The 19,211-nt window shown below is 36.5% G+C and overlaps 1 protein-coding gene across 1 annotated transcript in view; it reads right to left on the bottom strand.

Moving 5' to 3' along the window:
• The window catches only part of LOC5580158 (protein unc-79 homolog), a 34,192-nt gene extending 24,979 nt beyond the window's left edge, over window positions 1-9,213 (bottom strand). The window contains exons 1-10 of the mRNA XM_021850749.1: window positions 8,854-9,213; window positions 8,672-8,791; window positions 5,411-5,743; window positions 4,846-5,354; window positions 3,692-4,778; window positions 3,489-3,631; window positions 959-1,087; window positions 795-890; window positions 603-738; window positions 331-378 (exon numbers count right to left, since the gene is read on the bottom strand). Of these exons, the coding sequence (XP_021706441.1) occupies window positions 331-378; window positions 603-738; window positions 795-890; window positions 959-1,087; window positions 3,489-3,631; window positions 3,692-4,778; window positions 4,846-5,354; window positions 5,411-5,743; window positions 8,672-8,791; window positions 8,854-8,908 (2,656 nt within the window). The 5' untranslated portion in view covers window positions 8,909-9,213. The remainder of the gene's footprint in view (window positions 1-330; window positions 379-602; window positions 739-794; window positions 891-958; window positions 1,088-3,488; window positions 3,632-3,691; window positions 4,779-4,845; window positions 5,355-5,410; window positions 5,744-8,671; window positions 8,792-8,853) is intronic.
• Window positions 9,214-19,211: the final 9,998 nt, after the last annotated feature.

The following is a 19,211-nucleotide window of genomic DNA, read 5'->3' as shown; positions in this document are numbered from 1 at the left end:
AGGCGTTGTCTCTAGATATAACGGAGCGTCGTAAGTAGTGTTTAGGTTTCGAAAGTTGAAAATCTGACTTAAGTCGTTTTGTAAATCTGGAAATTAAATGCCCTAAGAGTGAAAATCGAGTATGATCAGAGTGCAATGTGTAGAATTTTGTCAAAGGCAAAGGAATCTTCATCGATAAAAAATAATAAACATTTTCTCTAGAAATGATTGATAATTTGGAAAGTGCATAATGAAAACTGAAGCGATCAACGGTTGTTAGCAATACAAAACTCACAAACTTTGGTGTAACTTTAGGCGTGTATTTCTGCTATAGTGTGTAATTTCATTCACCTGCCATTATTATAATTTTCCCAACGTCATCTAGGATAGATGGTACAACTATTCTTGCAATAATAAATAAATTTAGTGATGTTGTAGAGAGTTTAGTGAGTTGGTTTTGATAGTTTTTAAAATAAATAAAAAGAATGATGGAGAATTGCAATTGCATTAGTGGTAACAGTGATTACTAATTGACTTGTTGTGATTTGAGGTAGAGATAGTCCATAAAAGTTGACTAATTAAAGTGAATTTTATTTAAACACTTTTGTTACACTTTATCTTACCTAGGGGTCCAAGTGGTATGGGTAGAGGTGCCATGGAAAGGGAAACATCGCGATCTCTGTTCTTACTTTCTTTTTCAGATTCGGGTGGGCTCTTCCGCGACGGTTTTTCATCGTCTATAATTTCCGGTAATGGGGCCTGAAAAGTATATCTAGGTTAGATAATGTAATATAAAAGGAGTTGAAGTAAATTACGTCCGGTGGTCTAACCGCATCCAACGGTGCCAGATATTGCACGAGCTTTGTCGATAGTTGATGCCACATTACTGATGCTTCACAGTATCCACATTCCTGAGATATTTTGAATAAATCAGTTTCTACCTTAACGACACAATATTAATAGAATTAAGTTTGATTACTTTTGAAGAGCAAATATGATTTCCTAATCCTACTTTCGCCGCCGTAACCATACATTTCAGTAATCTACATACGCCATCGCAGACAGTAGTGTAAATTCCGCTATGTTGTTCGATATCTTGCAGTTCCATCTGAAAAAAAAACGCAATTATTTATTAAACCTTTACTTTACTTTTTATAATAGCATCTATATCTATAATAGTTGTTTAATTTAAACTTTGACGAGTATTTTAAATGGAGTGGAGTGGATCAGTGAATATTTATATCTTTCAATAAATGTGTATGTCAGTGTTGCGTACAATTAGCGGAAGGTCTTATGAAATGCAGTGTACGACAACTCGTTTGTAAGTCAAGTTTGAAGGTCTGGATTACGACTTCTAGTGCTCCGATCTGAAATTTTCACTGCCTATCAAAAACAAAATGATTTTTCAATTACAATTATTGAAACACAAGGCTTAGGAATTATAAAAAATCAATCATTTTGAATAAAATGGCATATATTTTATGAATATATTGAAAACAATCAGTTTCACTGAAATATGTTATTCTACAAACCAGTCTTCCCATGAACAGAACCGATGTGGAACTTTGATCTGAACCTTGCAACTTGTGTTGAACCGCAAACGCGCTTCGTCTCTGCACCAGGGTATCAGCCCGAACCCGGTACATGTGTACTTCGATTCAAACTAAGGTAAATAATGGCTCAGAGCAGACAGAGAACGATTGAAATCCACGCGGATAAATTTCTACGATCGTATATGGAACTTCTTGGTTCAAATCGCAAGACCCTCAAGGCTTGAATAAAAGTTTACTTAAGGCAGATCAACTAAGATTAATATTTTAGGTAACATTTAGCGATAACTTCATAAAAAAACAAGGATTTTACTATATCAAACAACAAGACACGATACGTAGAAATTGACAAGCGTGGATATCAACTGTTTTCTGTCTGTTCGTTTGTGCCACCCCGGATGCAACCGAAGATTTGCACCAAAATTTGAACCGGTTGCAATCGAGGTACGAATGGACCGGTTTTAGAACCGGCGTTTGAACCGATGTTCACTTTACACATGTTTGGGTTTAGGTTCAGGTTCGAGCGTTTCGGCTTGCACACGAGAAGAGTGTACAAGGAGGGTACGAAACCGCCTGAACCAACGTGTTCGGTGCTCGTTTGGGAAGACTTCTACAAACATGAGTGTCAATTATCAAACTGCACATTTTACTACCTTTGTCAAAATTTGACATTTTCGATAACTCAAAAGTTTGTTTATGAGAAACTTTGAATTCTCAGTTTAGCAAATTTTAAGCTACTTTGGTGTAAATTACAGATCAATCGGAGCCTTAGAAGCCAAGATGAGAGCCTTTAAACTTGACCAGAAGCAATAGCACACGCATTTCACCTCCTCAAGGTACCGGTGCAGTTGTGTAAGCTTCTAGAAAGCTATTTTGATGGTAGGATTCTACTGTACGACACAGAGGAGGGGCAGAAAAGCGTTCGAATTACCGCGGGAGTACCTCAAGGTTCAATCCTGAGCCCGCTGTTATCGAATGCGATGTACGATGAAGTACTGAGGCTGCCCCTTCCGACTGGTGTTAAGATTGTTAGCTTGTCAAAAGCGCTTAGAACAAGCAGAAACCTAAAGCGGTTGGAAAGCACGTACAGGTTAATGTGCTTAAGAGTAGCAAGTGCATACCGGACGGTATCTAAAGAGATACCGCGAATACCAGAATCTCCTGCGTGCCCCAATTGTGGTGGTGTGGAGGAAACAGCGGAGCATGTCGTGTTCGATTGTCCCCGTTTCATTGTTGTGAGAGGTCGCATGCTCGCTACATGCGGAGGGGACACGTCCCCTGACAATATTATTTAGAGAATGCTGAGTGCTGGACTGCAGTAACTACGGCTGTCACTCACATTATGTTAGAATTGCAGCGCCTATGGCGCGCCGATCAAGAGTTGGCTGCAGAGGATTAGCCCTGCCGAGGCTGATCCCTTGTAACATTGTTTAAGTCGGCTAGGAGAAGCAGTTTGCCTAGGCTACTTCTGCTACATGTGTTGTGCTATATGCACTGGCCCCTCCCCGAAGAAATACCGTAAGGGTCGGGTTCCGGGGAGATAAGGGTCTGAGGCCAAAAGTAATGTCGATGCACTGTACACCACTTGAGCAATTCAAAAAGAATTGCTCAAGTACAGTGCATGAGCTGGTTTTAGCGGGTCGTCGTTGGTACGTCATCCCCGCATTGCCTAATTCACCTTCTCAGGAGATCTGTTTGCAGATTTCCCCCTTGTAAAAAAAAAAAACAAAAAAAAAAACGCGCCCTTATTCAACATCAGGATTGAGACTGATAAAGGTCAAATGATTTTCTCGGAGAAATTGCAAAATGCACCATTGCTCTGGGTAGCGTAGGCAGAGTAAAATACTGTGGAGGGTGCCCTGGTACTGGTAAATGTTTTGGTGATTGATTTAAGTAGATGCATTTCTTGGAAGTACTAATTTTAACGTAGTGAATTATTTCGTTGAAGCCTCTTCTTACCTGTTTCAGTAATATATCAAGCATTAAAATGCAACATGTTAAATTATGCTCGGCATCCGTTGAAAATTCAGTGTGCCTTGATATTGGTGCCTCATCATCCGAAATTGCGGAAGTGTTTCCGGAATCGTCCTCCACCACAGGTGCTAAAAATAATATTTTTAAAAATCAAAACACAAACAAGAAAATACAAATCTCCAACATACATATTGAACTTCTTCTGGGTGGTTGCAGCTCTCTATCTCGTGTAATCTTCGAGCTGCTTCCTTTTCCAATCTTATCTGAATGGAATTCAGCTTGCATTCCATGCTTCATGATGCGTACACCATCTCCAAACATGGCAAATAATTGCGTTAGGGGAATTAGAATTTCAAGTTTGGTCAAATTTTGCAACCAGTGCAAAGCCTGCTGTTGAACTTTGGCGGTGGTTTTCTCGAAGCGAATGGTCACAAAATTGTACATTGCTTTGGCATCGAATCCTAGTGGGGACATATCAGGATCTAGAATTTTACTCAGCACAATTTTCAATTCGGGTAACTCCTTCTCCGGTACATCGTTCGTGACTGCTTCCATCCAGTGTGGCATTACAGTATCCCAAATTTGTTGTGTAATAATCTCGTACGGTATCAGACATATCAAACGCTGAAGACCTTCCTTGAGATGTGATGTTCTAGAAGCAAGTGTATCCCAATGGCCTCCAACTCTAGAGTATTCAGGTGGATGAGGAAGGAGGCAGTCAATGAAGTCTTTGTAGTGACTATCGCAAACATCCTTCAACCAGCCGCAAACGTGTTCCAGCTTAAGTTTTTCCAAAGTGCTTTCAGCTTGCCCATCATACGAATATGCAGTTATGTGAAACCAATGGAATAGCATTGATAATAAACGGCCAAGAATTTCAATTGGTGTGTCGACAGTAGGTTTGCATCGGCCAACTAAAAGCCATATTCCATATCGCCCCAGTAGTTGCCGATCTTCCAAGGTTAGTGTATCTTGCGTTCCATTTCCGGCACTACCCTTAGAATCACTCGAGGAATCTCTACCGAAATCCAAATTCAAGGGTTTCGCTTCCCTGAGGAGGCTTATAACGGCTTCTACCATGTAAGTTTGCATCTCAGCATCCATCATCATCATCGGTGGAAGGCTGCGATGTACAATGTGATCAATTCCACGCCTACTGTTGTGTCGGTTGCCATGACACTGAGCACAATATCTAATAGGGTGATTACCGTTGTAACTGGCGCATTCGCTTGAAAAACAAATCGACACTGCTGATTTATCGCTTGACCTGCAATTCTGAGAAGTAAATTGGATAGAAGATAATCATTAGAATGTCAAGACGATTATATACTTTGCATGTTACCTTGTTCTCACATATCATTGATACCTGTTGCATCGGATGCAGTATATCACCAAACGAAAGATCTGGATGGTCTCGGTGTATCTCATTAGCACATTCTATGCACAAATACAACGGTGGAGGCGAATCAACGGCGTACAATATACTAATGCAATGATTATAGCACACTTTAACGGCCTCAGCATTACCAGCATTAGGGCATGACTCTCTTTGACAGACAAAAGGCACCAAATTGTTGGTAAATTTGCACAACAGTCCTTTACGATCAAAGAGATTAGGATCAAATGCGGGCCAATAGTAAAACAGCAATTTTGCAGCCGAAGCTCGACTTGCCGAAGTACCATATGCGATTACGCAAAGCAAATCTTTCACGACGTTATGCTTCAGTCTCATTAAAGATTCTAGAAGCTGACAATGGTGTGCAGGATTATTAGAATACTGGAACACTAACATTATAACAGCAGACACCGATTGACATGCATGGCATTCCTGATCATCGTCACTTTGGCGAGCTGAAACGGTTTAATTGTAGTAATTATTGTTCAATATTTGATATCTTTTTACTTACTGATCGTGAACGGCAATATGTAGTAACACAAGTAATTTATAATATCTTGGTGTAACGACGGTGGAAGAACAGAAATACTGGAAGCAGCTAGATAGGGAAGGTTATCAATTAGGTCCTTGTCCAGGAAGGGTAGAATGCAGCCAAGACATTGTAGCAATGCTTTTCCGAACAAATTCAGCCCGTTTTGGATACTGGATGCGACATCTAACAGCATTGTAAGTGCATTATACAAATTTTGGTATTCCAGGTTTGGGTAGCTGGACATCCTTGATTGATCGAGGGATGGGTCTTTGATCATTTCAAGCGGTGAGCAGGGTACATCCTTAAGAACAGCTGGAAAGAAAAAGGTGGTAAATATATAATAATTTGATTAATAACAGAAATACTAACTAAACTAGCTTTTTTGTTTCTCGATATTTTTGCACCATATTTTTACAAGACCTCAAAAAACTATTCTAATTTAAGAATCCGTGTCGATATTAATCATTGGTGATCTGGTTTTGAAGATATTCCGATGTTCCTTGGGGGACCGACATTCTCCATATAAAATGTTTTTGGCGGTCATTTTGTTTTTAGTCAATTTATCAAAAAATAAATTAAAATTAAATAAAATGTGTTCTATACAATGCCAGGTAATAAGGAGCTACTCTGAAAACAATCATACATATTGGTTTAGTGTTCTTGGAGAAATATGAGTTTTTTTTTTATTTCCAAGATCTTTATTTGTCCAGTGTGGTATCAGAAACATTACTCATTACTCAAAGACGGCTGCACCAATTTGCTTCATTTTTTCACAACATAAACTCGCATTAATGTATCACTCCGAGGAGTGAATATCCCAATACGATAAAAAATCTGTATTCTTATGTATTTACGTGGGTTATAGCTACGAGTCGGTCCCCCAAGGAATTTAGGAATATCTGCGGATCCAGATGACCAATTACACTGCGGAACACGTTTTTGTCTCAAGCATCAAAATACCGCTATTTACTTGATTAAGGGTTGCCGAATCCATTGCCGTTTTCAAAAATACCATAGCACGTCTAGTTTTTGAGATATTGGCTGTTGAAAATGCAAAAAATGACTATGTTAACCAACTTGCATGCAAGTTTGCCAGCTTGTAAGACAATTTATTTGCTTAATTTGCCACAGAGTTCAAACTTTACATAACAACATTTACCGGCAAAGTTTATAATACTTTTGATGCGGAAAAAATATATTTTGATAGTTTAAAAAAGTATTGTATTTTCCCATATAAGAGAAACGAAGAATTTTATATGGAGACAGCAAGCATGTCGAAAAAACCGTTTTAATCTGAATTTAATCGTGCAATTTCAACCAAATTATATCTAAAAAGAAAGTTTAAGTGCAAAATAGCATACTTGGTGGATTAGATCACAAAAAAGTTTGATAAATTATACTTTAAATTTTATGTCAACATCAATAAAATCAGTGTTTTATACAACTTTGGCGACCTGTAGCTAAAAATTGTGACGTGCTGGAACATGTCTGAAAATGGCATCAGATTCAGCAACCTCAAATCTACTCGAGACACATAACTTGATCCTTGAGACACGCAAAAATGTGATTTTTGTTACGCTGTGTTATTAATATCGACACATGTTCTAAAACAAGAAGAGTTTTTTGAGAGCTTGTGAGAAAAGGTTCAAAATATATAGAAACAAAAAGTTATCGCGATTTGAATAAAAATGAAGCTGCTGGTAGAGCGGTTAAGCAGTAAGTTTGACACATTTCCGATATCGAATGCCGTAAAACGGGGTAACTTTGATAATGCGATTAACTTTGATAGTGCAGGATCCACAATATAATAAACGGAATAAAATTATTTCTGTTAATCAGTTAAGCAAAACGAATGCAAAAGTAAAGCGTATTTTATGTATATGTCTGAGCTATTTTTGTTAGAATCGAGGACATTTGAGGCTTTTTATTCATATAAATATTGACGAGAATTTATTATTTTTTGAAACACTCACAAACAATCTGTTCTACGATCACGATTTAATGAAGCCAAGTATAATAAGTTCATCAGTTATCCTTGATAGCCTAGTTATAATAGAACATGAATGTGGGGTCAAATCTCTTATTGAGATTCAGTTTATCAAATTTGGGCCTTTTTTATAATCAAAGTAAGAAATTTCCATATAACATTTAGCACCTAGAAGTATGTAACGCCCTATATACTTTATGTAATTCGTTCGATTTTATTCGAAATACACATATTTGTATTCCAAAAACAATTGATTTATGTTGAAAAATAAGTACCGATTCATATCTGTTCAGGAATATTATTTTTTCATATTTTTATCGGCTTGAAATGGTGTTTGTCACGTTAATTTTTTGGGAGTGATTTTTTCCTATAAAAAATACTTCAAGGTGATTATAGAACGAAGCCACAACTCAAATTTTTAAGAGCACAAGTCTTGAAAACCAAATAACGCTCCGCGTTGAAAATCTATCCCATTAGTCACCACCAGCAAGCAAGCCATTTGATTGATTTTCAACGCGAACGGTTATCAGATTCTCCAAACTTGTGCACTTGAAAACTCAAAGCTTAGTTTTATAATCACTGATGGAGATTGTTTTTCTATTGTTTTCAATGTGAGGTCATCTTTCCCATATTTTATTGTTCGGAGAAAATCTTGAAGAAAATTTTTAAGGAACCTTTAGATATATTTGTGATGCAATTCCTTTAAGAATCCGTAGAGGAATTGCAGAAAAAATGCAATTATGGAAACATTTTTATACAAACTCTTTAAAGAATCTCTGAATAAATTCCTACTAGAATAACCGGGGCGTTTATTGATTACTATTCTGGAGTAAATCATGGATTACTGTGGGTACTTCAGGATGAATTGTTTGAGAAATTATTGGAGGAATGCCTGGAGAAATCTCAGGAGGCATTCTCGAAAGAATATCTGAAAAATTTCTCGATGGTTCTTTTCTACTTATAGGGCTTAATTTCAGACCATTAATGATTTTTCTTTGCAAATGTGAGTTTCCCTTAGAAAATTCTAAATCAACTTTGAACGGCTGGCGCTACATAAATAACAGTTATTATGGGCTCAAATGGTATCAGAAAAGTGAACTGGAGCAAGAATGTTATTATTTCCACACTACGGAATGCAGAAGTAAAAAAAATAGTCTTCAGTGTAATTATGCTCGTAGCTCGCCAGTGTGAATATGATTTTACTTACTTTTTATATGGTTTACTTACATGCTTTCTGAATTTTCAATACTTACTAAGAAGCGTCTGCGAAAAATATTTAATAGTGTTCGCAATATCAGATCCAGATGGTGTTGGAATTTGATTACTAAGCAGTCGTACGTGATATTCATGTAGACATCGCAATTTAGCTTGAACTGTAATAAAAGAATCATATCTTATTCCGTTATCACAGTTCTCATTATTTTCAGATACTTACATGCAGCTCCTCTGGTGCCCATATTAACGAGCTGAACTCTAAAACTTCCCGTCATTTGTTATTTCCTTTTTGTTGATCTACTTAATACCATCAATCTAAATTTTCCTACATCCAAGACCTTATGTAACTTTCACAACACACCCATTTCTTTAGATATCTTATATTATAAAAACGAACAATTGTTACTACTTTTCTATACCCGCAAACAAATAAACAAGTTATATTAAAAACTTTCACAGCAAAATTCAATGCACTAAACTCGTTTTTCACAGTTTTAAGACTATTTTTACTGCTCGACGAAATGCTCCAGCCGTTCAAGATGGCTGATGAGATGAAAAATCGATAATTCGCAGTGGCAAACATTTCGCTATGCATTCTCCAGCATGAGGAAAATCTGGTGGAAAGCGGAGCGTAGATGAGGAAAATCTTTCACAGCTGACAGGCTATGTGTAGGAAAACGTACACCGTTCAACCCGATCAGCTGGTCTTGCATGCCGATACTATGAACCGGATGTAAACAACTGCACACATGCGTATAAGAGCACGTGGTTTTCCCAAATGTATGGATATATGTTGTACGGTGCGTATATACCAGATAATTTTTGTATATAGTTAAAACAGGTCCGTCCCACTCGGGCTCAGAATGGGTACCACTTCTAGTACTGCATTTGGTCCCTCGGTAGTGCAAAAGGTACCCAAGTTTGACAGATCGCAGTACACTTTTCACGGCATTCTAGATTACCTTATGAGCCATAAAATTTTGGGCAACTGCAAGGGACATGGAGGTCTTTAATGTGTCTTTGGTTAAAATGTCACTACAACGAATGAAATACTAGGACGAGAAAATATGGTAATTGTTTGCTAGAATAAAACCAAGTTGGTTTGGACGCTTTTGATAAAAGCATTAGCAGCATTTATTTACAAGAAATGTATTCTAGGTTTCTATTAGAGAGGTTCAAACAATCTTTTTGCTCCAAACTGCTCATTCGATTCTAGATCAAATTCTTGGTGGCCTTCCAAAACACTGAGACTGCACAAGCTATTCAAAGTTTGTGTGGGAATTACTATAGGAAAAGCAAGCAATGGTTTGAACAACGCTGATAATGTTAAATACATTCGTTAGCTACAAATTTTCCCAAGACCTTTTTCCAATCGGAAATTCTTCAACAGTGCTCAATTATCTTCTGAGCAGGTAACATTGCTGCATCTGGCGCGAAAGAGCTCACACAAATCATGGCTACTATATGTTTCACTGCATATATCCAGTGATGCTGCAGAGCAGCTCAATTATTATAGCCAAAGATTTTCAAGTCAAACAAGAATCAATACCGTTTTGATTCATATTACGGACACTTAAGGCCTCAGTGAAGTATAACCCAGCATAGAGCATACAAAATAAATCATTCTGTATGATTCTTTAGCGTTATCAACCGTCGGAAGCCCTTAACTTTCGAATGATGGGTTAAGAATACGCTTTCGCAACTTGAATAATTTTAAATAAATCAAAATGTGTTGCCTTTTCATGATTCTTATTCCGGGCGCTTCCTCACTTTTGCCTCATATTCCGGACACTTTGATTCGAATTCCGGACAGCTCATGATAATCATTATTGGAGCAGTTAAATCATCAATTGAAATCGTCAAACCACTAAAGAGACATTTAAGGTAGTTGGGCATTATAAATTTTCAAAGATATTTATGGAAAAAGCTTACTAAAACTAGCTTTGAAATTGAAAACTTTTGAACGGCAATAATTGAAACATTTCGTGTGAAATGTTTCCCATACAAAGTAGAGTGTCCGGAATTTGAAGCTGTCTGAATCAAAACGGTATTCAATTACTGAGGGGACCGATTTGAAAACGGTTTTCGGCAATGTTATGGTTAACGAAACGAATGCACTGTGCACAGTTTTTTTTATCGTTTTCACGAGCTTTTTGAATAACGTTCGTTGATTTTAGGTATGTACAGTTAACTCTCCTTTACTCGATATTCTGTATCCCGATATCGAGTTAGAGAACCATAGTAAAAGTTGTTTCTCATGGTCCCTTGGATCGCAGTTGCACTGGTTTCGTGTTCTGTGACTCGATACCTCCCTAACTCGATGGTCCCTTCAATATCGAGTTAGGGAGAGTTGACTGTAGTTTGTTCGGAGAAGTTTCTTGGTATGCCAAAGCGCATCTTTTGATGCAAAAAGTTATATGATCAATCTACCTAGCAGTAAGATAGAAAAAGTATTTTTTTCATAACATGGTGTCTTCCGCAAAGTTGTCGAAGTGGCAATTTGAAACAACTTTGTCGAAGACACGATTTTTCCATCGCTTATATTTTGTATGTGAATGACCCCCTTAAAACATATTTTTTATTCAAACTTTTTCCCATGATTTTTACCATTTTTTGAGTTCTCTACAAAAATGTGTGTCATGAAAAAACTTGTGTTTTGCTGAGCATATCATTACGTTAGCTTTTTGATATAGCAAAATTATTCATGAATTAATCTTTTTTCAAGGGGTAGTTTAGGCCCCAATACCTGCATTCGCTTGATAATGGTAATCTAATAACTGTCTTGGATAACTGATTCATCTCGTTGGAAAAAACTGTCAAATTGAAAATTCTATTTTCTAGTGAAATTTGTCCAATTCAAGTTTATTTCATCCAATCGAATAAAAATGCCATTAATACAAACACATTTGTTGTAATGCGGAAATTTGTACGTGAACCTGAACAAGACATATGAATTTAACTTACCATGAGTAATTTCAGTAAAGTTTTAAACGAGTAACACTAATAATAATACATAATGTAGATTTGAATGATGAAATAGATAAATTATAATGAAAAATTAAAATGGAATTTTCACCTCTAGGGGCAAAGAGGGGCAACAAAAACTATCGCACGTCTGAAAGTAAGGATGATTTGCTGATCCAAAGTGAGTAACTCATTTTCCCGAAACACTCAACAAAAAACGGTCGAAGTTTTGAAAATTTACCAAAATTTTGGAGAACGATTGAAAAAAAATTGCTACAAATAACAACTTAATATGCAGCCATTCCATGAAAAAACGATCTAGTGGGTCACCGAATTCCATGAAAATTTGCTATTTTGTTCCTTATCCGAAATAAGGATACACGTGTTTTTGGATTTGATTAGGGTGACCATTTCCGAAATAGGGTGACCAGAAAAATCGCGATTTTGCTTAATTTTTATTTAAAAAAAATCATAACTTTTGAACCGTTCGATCGATTTTCAATCTTTTTGGACGAAATGAAAGCTTGACTTTTCAGGAAAAATATAAAGTCTCACAAAAAAAAAAATTAACATGAAAAAAATCAATAATTTCCGTTTTTTTTTTTGTATTTTGAAGGCCTCGGGATCAAAGGCGCTATTGCTGTTCTCATTTTTTCTTGAAAGTTCAGTTAATTTTACATTAACTGTCAAATTTTCAGCGATGTATGTTTTTTAGTTTTTGAGATATATTTTTTTGAAAATAAAAAATCAGTCATTTTTCATCGGCACACACTGTAGGCCTCAGCCCATTAAATTTTTTATTTAAAAAAAAAATCATAACTTTTGAACAGCTCAACCGATTTCCAATCTTATTTTTTATGGAATGAATGCTTAAGATTTCAACTTTTCAGACAAAATTGAAAAATTATTTTATATTTTTCCTGAAAAGTCAAAATCTTTAGCCTTCATTTCGTCCAAAAAGATTGAAAATCGGTCAAACGGTTCAAAAGTAATATTTTTTTAAATAAAAATTAAGCAGGAACGCGATTTTTTTGGTCACCCTATTTCGGAAACGGTCACCCTAATAAAAAAATCCAAAAACACGTGTATCCTTATTTCGGATAAGGAACAAAATAGCAAATTTTCACGGAACTCGGTGACCCACTAGATCGGTTTTTCATGGAATGGCTGACATTCTATATATTTTTTAAGGTTGAATCACCGGCACCATGACAGATGCGAACACAGTTCAAACTACAATTTATTCTCAAAAATATCATTGTAGCGAGCGATAGACAGTATTTTAACTTTTTTTCTGTGGTATTGGTATGTATATCGACTATTTCGAACTACATTCCCTCTTTGTTAGAGATTCTGTAAGACGTTTGATTTGTAGAGAGGCGATCCAGAACTTTTTATAAGATTTTTAATCAAGGATACGGGTCTGAACATAATGAAAATGTTCCTTATGAGCTGGGTCTATGAGAATCCTTTGGAGATTCAGGGTTCTTGGGGGAATGCTCAGAAATGTTAACGGATTCTTGAGGATATCTGCAGATTACTAGCGGATACTGTGGGTTTCTGGTGGGATCTTGAGAATATTTTTTTGGTTATTAGGGATTAGGTCCAAAATCTGGCTATCTTCTTCTATCTATATAAATAAAAATGGAGTAGTGTTTGTATGTCACGAAATGGCTTCCGAACGGGTCAACGGATTTGTATGATTCTTTCTCTATTTTGTTCGTCAATGGTTCCGACGTGTTTGTGTGTATAAAAATCCTAGGATATTCACCGGAAAAGTCTAAAAAACGAGCGTGAACGGAATTGTTATTTTGTATGGGACGATCAATAACGTTTTTCAACAGCCTACTTGATGGCAAGACGAAGTTTGCCGGGACAACTAGTTCCTAATAAACTCTTAAGATTGCTAGGGCGTCCTATAATTTTCTTGCGGGATAATCTGGATTTCTAGTGATATTTTGAGTATTTCTGGTAAAATCTTGGTGATTTTGAAAAGGTTTTCCAGAGGAATTTGAGGAGTGCTAGTGGTAGCCTAATAATTAAACTTTTGAAAATTTTCACCGGACACTTGAGAATTTTCAGCAATATATCGGAATCCAAAGATGCTATTTCCTACCAAAATCCTGAGAATTCTAGGTGAAATCCTACGGATTCCTAGCAAGATACTTCAGAGTCCTAGCGATGTCCTGTGGATTCTTTACGACCACCTGAGGATTCACCGGAAAAGTCTAAAAAACGAGCGTGAACGGAATTGTTATTTTGTATGGGACGATCAATAACGTTTTTCAACAGCCTACAGGCAAGACGAAGTTTGCCGGGACAACTAGTTCCTAATAAACTCTTAAGATTGCTAGGGCGTCCTATAATTTTCTTGCGGGATAATCTGGATTTCTAGTGATATTTTGAGTATTTCTGGTAAAATCTTGGTGATTTTGAAAAGGTTTTCCAGAGCAATTTGAGGAGTGCTAGTGGTAGCCTAATAATTAAACTTTTGAAAATTTTCACCGGACACTTGAGAATTTTCAGCAATATATCGGAATCCAAAGATGCTATTTCCTACCAAAATCCTGAGAATTCTAGGTGAAATCCTACGGATTCCTAGCAAGATACTTCAGAGTCCTAGCGATGTCCTGTGGATTCTTTACGACCACCTGAGGATTCACCGGAAAAGTCTAAAAAAACGAGCGTGAACGGAATTGTTATTTTGTATGGGATGATCAATAACGTTTTTCAACAGCCTACTTAATGGCAAGACGAAGTTTGCCTGGACAACTAGTTCTTAATGAACTCTTAAGATTGCTAGGGCGTCCTATGATTTTCTAGCGGGATAATGTGGATTTCTAGTGATATTTTGAATATTTCTGGTAAAATCTTGGTGATTTTGAAAAGGTTTCCAGAGGAATTTGAGGAGTGCTAGTGGTAGCCTAATAATAATAAACTTTTGAAAATGTTCACCGGAGACTTGAGAATTTTCAGCATTATATCGGAATCCAAAGATGCTATTTCCTAGCAAAATCCAGAGAATTCTAGGTGAAATCCTACGGATTTCTAGCAAGATACTTCAGAGTCTTAGCAATGTCCTGTAGATCCTTTACGAGCACCTGAGGATTCCTATCAGGCTCTTGAGGTTTCGTAGCGCGATCATGTAAATTTCTGTTGATCTCATAAGGTAAATGTAAAACATATATGAAGCTCAATTACAATTATATTATCATTTCAAGTAAAAATCATATTCTTCACAATTACAAGCCGCATTTATGGATCACCTCAATTTAATGCTTATTTTTGTTTGCTCTTTTGACTGCAGTCAATCATTCATAATGAAATGCTTTACTTTAAGAGTAATTAGATTAAAGGGGCAATTCTTAACTTACTGAATTTTGTCAAATTTTCCGCTCAAGTCTAAAAGTTAAACTGATTTTTAATGTTCATCAAACACAGCGCTTTTGTTTTGTAAATACGTCTTTGTAAGAACACAGTAAAACATTCATTTTTTTCATATTCTTACACAGTTTTAGGAAAATGTCGAGTTCTTGAATAAAGGTGACTTATGCGATTTTTGATTGTACGAGGCCTACTCATATAGATAGGTTCCAATATAATATTGAAGATTTTTAGGCGTAAAAAGTATGTAAAACGTTTGCCACAATATACATTACGGGGCTATAGATTCAGAACATAGTACAACCCTACGGAAAACTGCTTCGAAGTGAACCGTTCTGAAGTCTCGATGCCATATGATTCCAAAAGGTCCATGTAATAACATTCTAATGATGTTTACAAAACCAATTGTTGAAAAATGAAATTTAAAATATGGGTTCCGATTTTGGCACGGTTCCGTTTTTGGCTACTGAAAATGTCGACTTTGTTGCCAAAAACGGAATCCCACTGTATCTAATCTATTATAGATTTGATAATAATTCAAGACATCATGTAACGTTTAAGACCTAACGTGTATGAAATAACGCAGAAGTTTAGCATGGAATTCATTTTTCAAAACATGAACTTTTTTCTCATTTGAAATTAAATTTTTGAACTTTGGGTGTTGTGTACACTGTTTGGAAAATTTACTCTCATTCGGAGTGCAGTTCTAACGACTCAATAATATTGGTTTGAACCAGACCAGACCAGAAATACCTTACAATTGATTCTACTCCATTATCCCGAATTCCATTTTCCCGAATGTACCATTGCCTCGAATCATAGTAGACCGAGAAAATGTCATACTGGGTAATTGAGCATGCGGCGTTATGGAATTCGAGGTATTGGTACATAGGGAAAGTGTACCAGTTATGGCCATAGTGGTTCCCTATTTGGCCATATGCAAAATTTGGATAACTTTTACATTTTTAATCTTTTTGAATGTTTTAACATCAAGATTTATCCTTTATTTTACTGCTAAAACACAAAAGATTTTTCAAAATGTGAAGGGATTCAAGATATCACGTATGGCGATATAGGGAACCACTATGGCCATAACTGGTACACCTACCCTACGAAAAGATGGAATTCGGGGTAATGGGGTAGAATTTATTAGGGACATAATGCTAAAGAGAATATGAGCTGATATTTCCTGTCTGAATTAAAAACGACCACAATGACCTACCCTAGCATATCATTCTCTATTTGTATTTATCAAAACTGGTGACACAATTCCTCCAACGATCGATTTCACACGCGATAGACTTGACTGCATGTAACAAAACATTCAAACAATAAAATTAGCATAATCCGCCTTCGCAAACGTGGAGACATTTTAGATTGAAAAAACATACGCCCGTGAAGCAGTTGATGTCGTTGGTGGTGTTCCTGTCATTGCCCATGAGGCCATGAGGAAGGTACCGAGCGAGTAGACGTTATTTTGTCAAACTCACGGCAATGACGAACGGCCGGCATGTGTATAGCATAAATCCCTCCGACCCACTAACTTTAAATGCCACACTATTGTGGGGCGTTTCTTCTATCGGGAAAACTTTATTTTAGGCCTCAATGAACTATAAGGTCTACACCTACAAATGTTGCCACATGCATCAGAGACTCACGATAGGCGGTTTTGACTTGTGAACGATTAAAATCGAAGATGAAAGGTCTCGATATGAAAGGGAAAGTTTTGCATTGAATAGGTAAGCTGTGACAATATAACGTTAAATCGAGAAAGAAATAAATGCATCTTAATTTTAATGTTTATTGATTAATTTTATGAGGTCGCTCAGAGTAGGTCTCTGGGTTCAAATCCTGGTTAGATTCCAAAAGGAATTTTTCTTGACTTTCCAGAACATCACATTAATTTTGGGCCTTGATATTAACCATACGCATTCAGACTCGAGTGGTTTTCGATAACTTAGGCACATACTGAATTTTTCCGGATATTCGGTTCCATGAAAGAAGTGAACAGTATATTGGAAATTTTGAAACCTAGTCTTAGTCTTAAGAGGGATGGATCAAGATGTTTTGTATCATTTGGCCATCCAAATTCTCAATGTACTATAAAAAAATACCATTTTACTATGGAGCCAGATATCCTGAATATACCCAAAGTGCCCTGCAATCCGCCCTGCCGTTCATTGCTTTATGCAACTAAACAGTTTCATAGCATGTACCTACTTTTTCGTGAGCTCGGCTGAGCGAATCTTGGTTTTTCGATTTTAACAGAGATTCAGTTAACAGTTTTTTTTTTCAATTCTTTATTAGTATCATTCCAAACATTACATTAATTTCTTATATCTAGGTGTTCTGTGTTAGAAAACACTATCATTGTAATTTGGTAAAACTAAATTAGCATTAGCATTAAGGATTTCCCACAAATTCGTGGGTGATACAGTCCTATACCATTGTATGAGGGTTGCCTCCTTCCCGTCCTTTACCAAAATCAGACATTTGGGACTAACCTCTAACTCTTAGACAACATTGACACATCCTCCAATAATCGAGAGCTGTTCTGGCCACACCTACACCTACTTAAGAAATATGCAGAGAACTCTACGACCTCCCGTAGGTGTTACGGGATGTTGTGGAATACTGATGGAAGGGTAATACCATAGGGTACGTTCGGTAGACGTTCTGGTCGACAAATGGTTAATATTTACGCATTGTGATCATGCGCTGCTGATCAGAACAAACTCACCAAATTCCTTTTTCGATTCTTCTCTGTAATTTGTCGCAATCTGTGAAAAATAGCACACATTATTCCAGATTTTCGAAAAGCTGGCAAAAATCCCATTTTCATACTTAGATTTTAGTTGAAAAACAAAGTCAAACATTCATCTACTATATCAGATAGTTGAGAATACATACGAGAAGTTTAAAATAAACATGTTTTTCTACATGTTCAGGCGTTAAATAGCTGCACATGTCTAAAAACCTAAATGTTTCCTTCAAAACTCAACTAATCAATTTTCACCAAAACCTGCGCAAATTTGGTTTTCCGTTTATTTTTTTCTGGTCGATAACTCATTCTCATATAGATTCAACATTTTCGGATGCAAATTTATATTCAACTGTCATTAACCTTATTAAATTAATACTTATTGTTGTAGGTAGGGGGAAGTCTTCTATGCCCGGACACTTTTTGTTTTTTGGTAATATTTCCAAATCTATATTAGTTTTGCCGTTAATTTCTGTACAATATAAAAAAAATCACATTATTTTAAGTAAAAACTCACATGAGAACAAAAATAAACCTTTACAATTCATTTTTATGATGGATTACATTATGTTCCAAAAATTATGTGCACTGAAACGTGTGTCCTCTATGGCCGGACACTATGATTTTCACCACCAAACCCACAGAAAGGCCAAGGGGTGCTTCGTATGTTGTTACTTTAAACTTGACTAACTCAGAAATTCATTTGGTATTTAAATTTTAATAATAAGAATAATATAAGAAAAGAACTACACTAGAAAACTAAAGAAATTTACACTAAGAAAAAACTTCAAAAAAACTTAAGAAAAAAACTAATTAACAAGCAAAATTTTCAAAACTATTTACACTTAAGCCCTCTCAGGGTCTATCCGGGAGAATCGTTCAGGGGCGGACTCACAACCCACACTTGCTTTATCGAGAAAAACTGCGATCACAACGGAAGAGAATAAAATGGAATGGCACTTGTAATAAATAATTAAGCTTAAACACTGTACCTTTGAAATTCAAATTTTAAACAATAAATTTATTCATTTTTTTAGGGGGGGGGGGTATTCACAGGATATTACAGGATGCGCACATTTAATTTCACCTGATTACCACGTTTTGCGGGCTTACTCGACCTCTGGGTGTTCTAATGTCGGTAACTTCGTGTCTGGGCCACCTTACGCCAGATCTGGACGCCTTCGTTCCGCTCAATTTCGCACTTGGATGACGACTCCACTATTCGACACTGGTATGAATGATCGGCGGTTGCACTCACGACACGGTTAGAAATTTAGTTCCAAAAGATCCCCTTTCCTTGGCCTGCATATCCTTTTTATATCGCTTAGGATGATGCAGCAAAACCCATGGGTGGAACATTTCCCGGGAGGGATTTGTTTCCGCACAGTTGGTACAAGGCGCCATGATGCAGTGCATAAGGAAGGAATGATGATGTAGGGTTTTATAGGACGGGGATTTGAATTCAAATA

Source organism: Aedes aegypti, chromosome 3 (assembly GCF_002204515.2).
Source record: "Aedes aegypti strain LVP_AGWG chromosome 3, AaegL5.0 Primary Assembly, whole genome shotgun sequence".
Taxonomy (NCBI): domain Eukaryota; kingdom Metazoa; phylum Arthropoda; class Insecta; order Diptera; family Culicidae; genus Aedes; species Aedes aegypti.
This window is presented reverse-complemented; position numbering and strand designations above follow the sequence as displayed.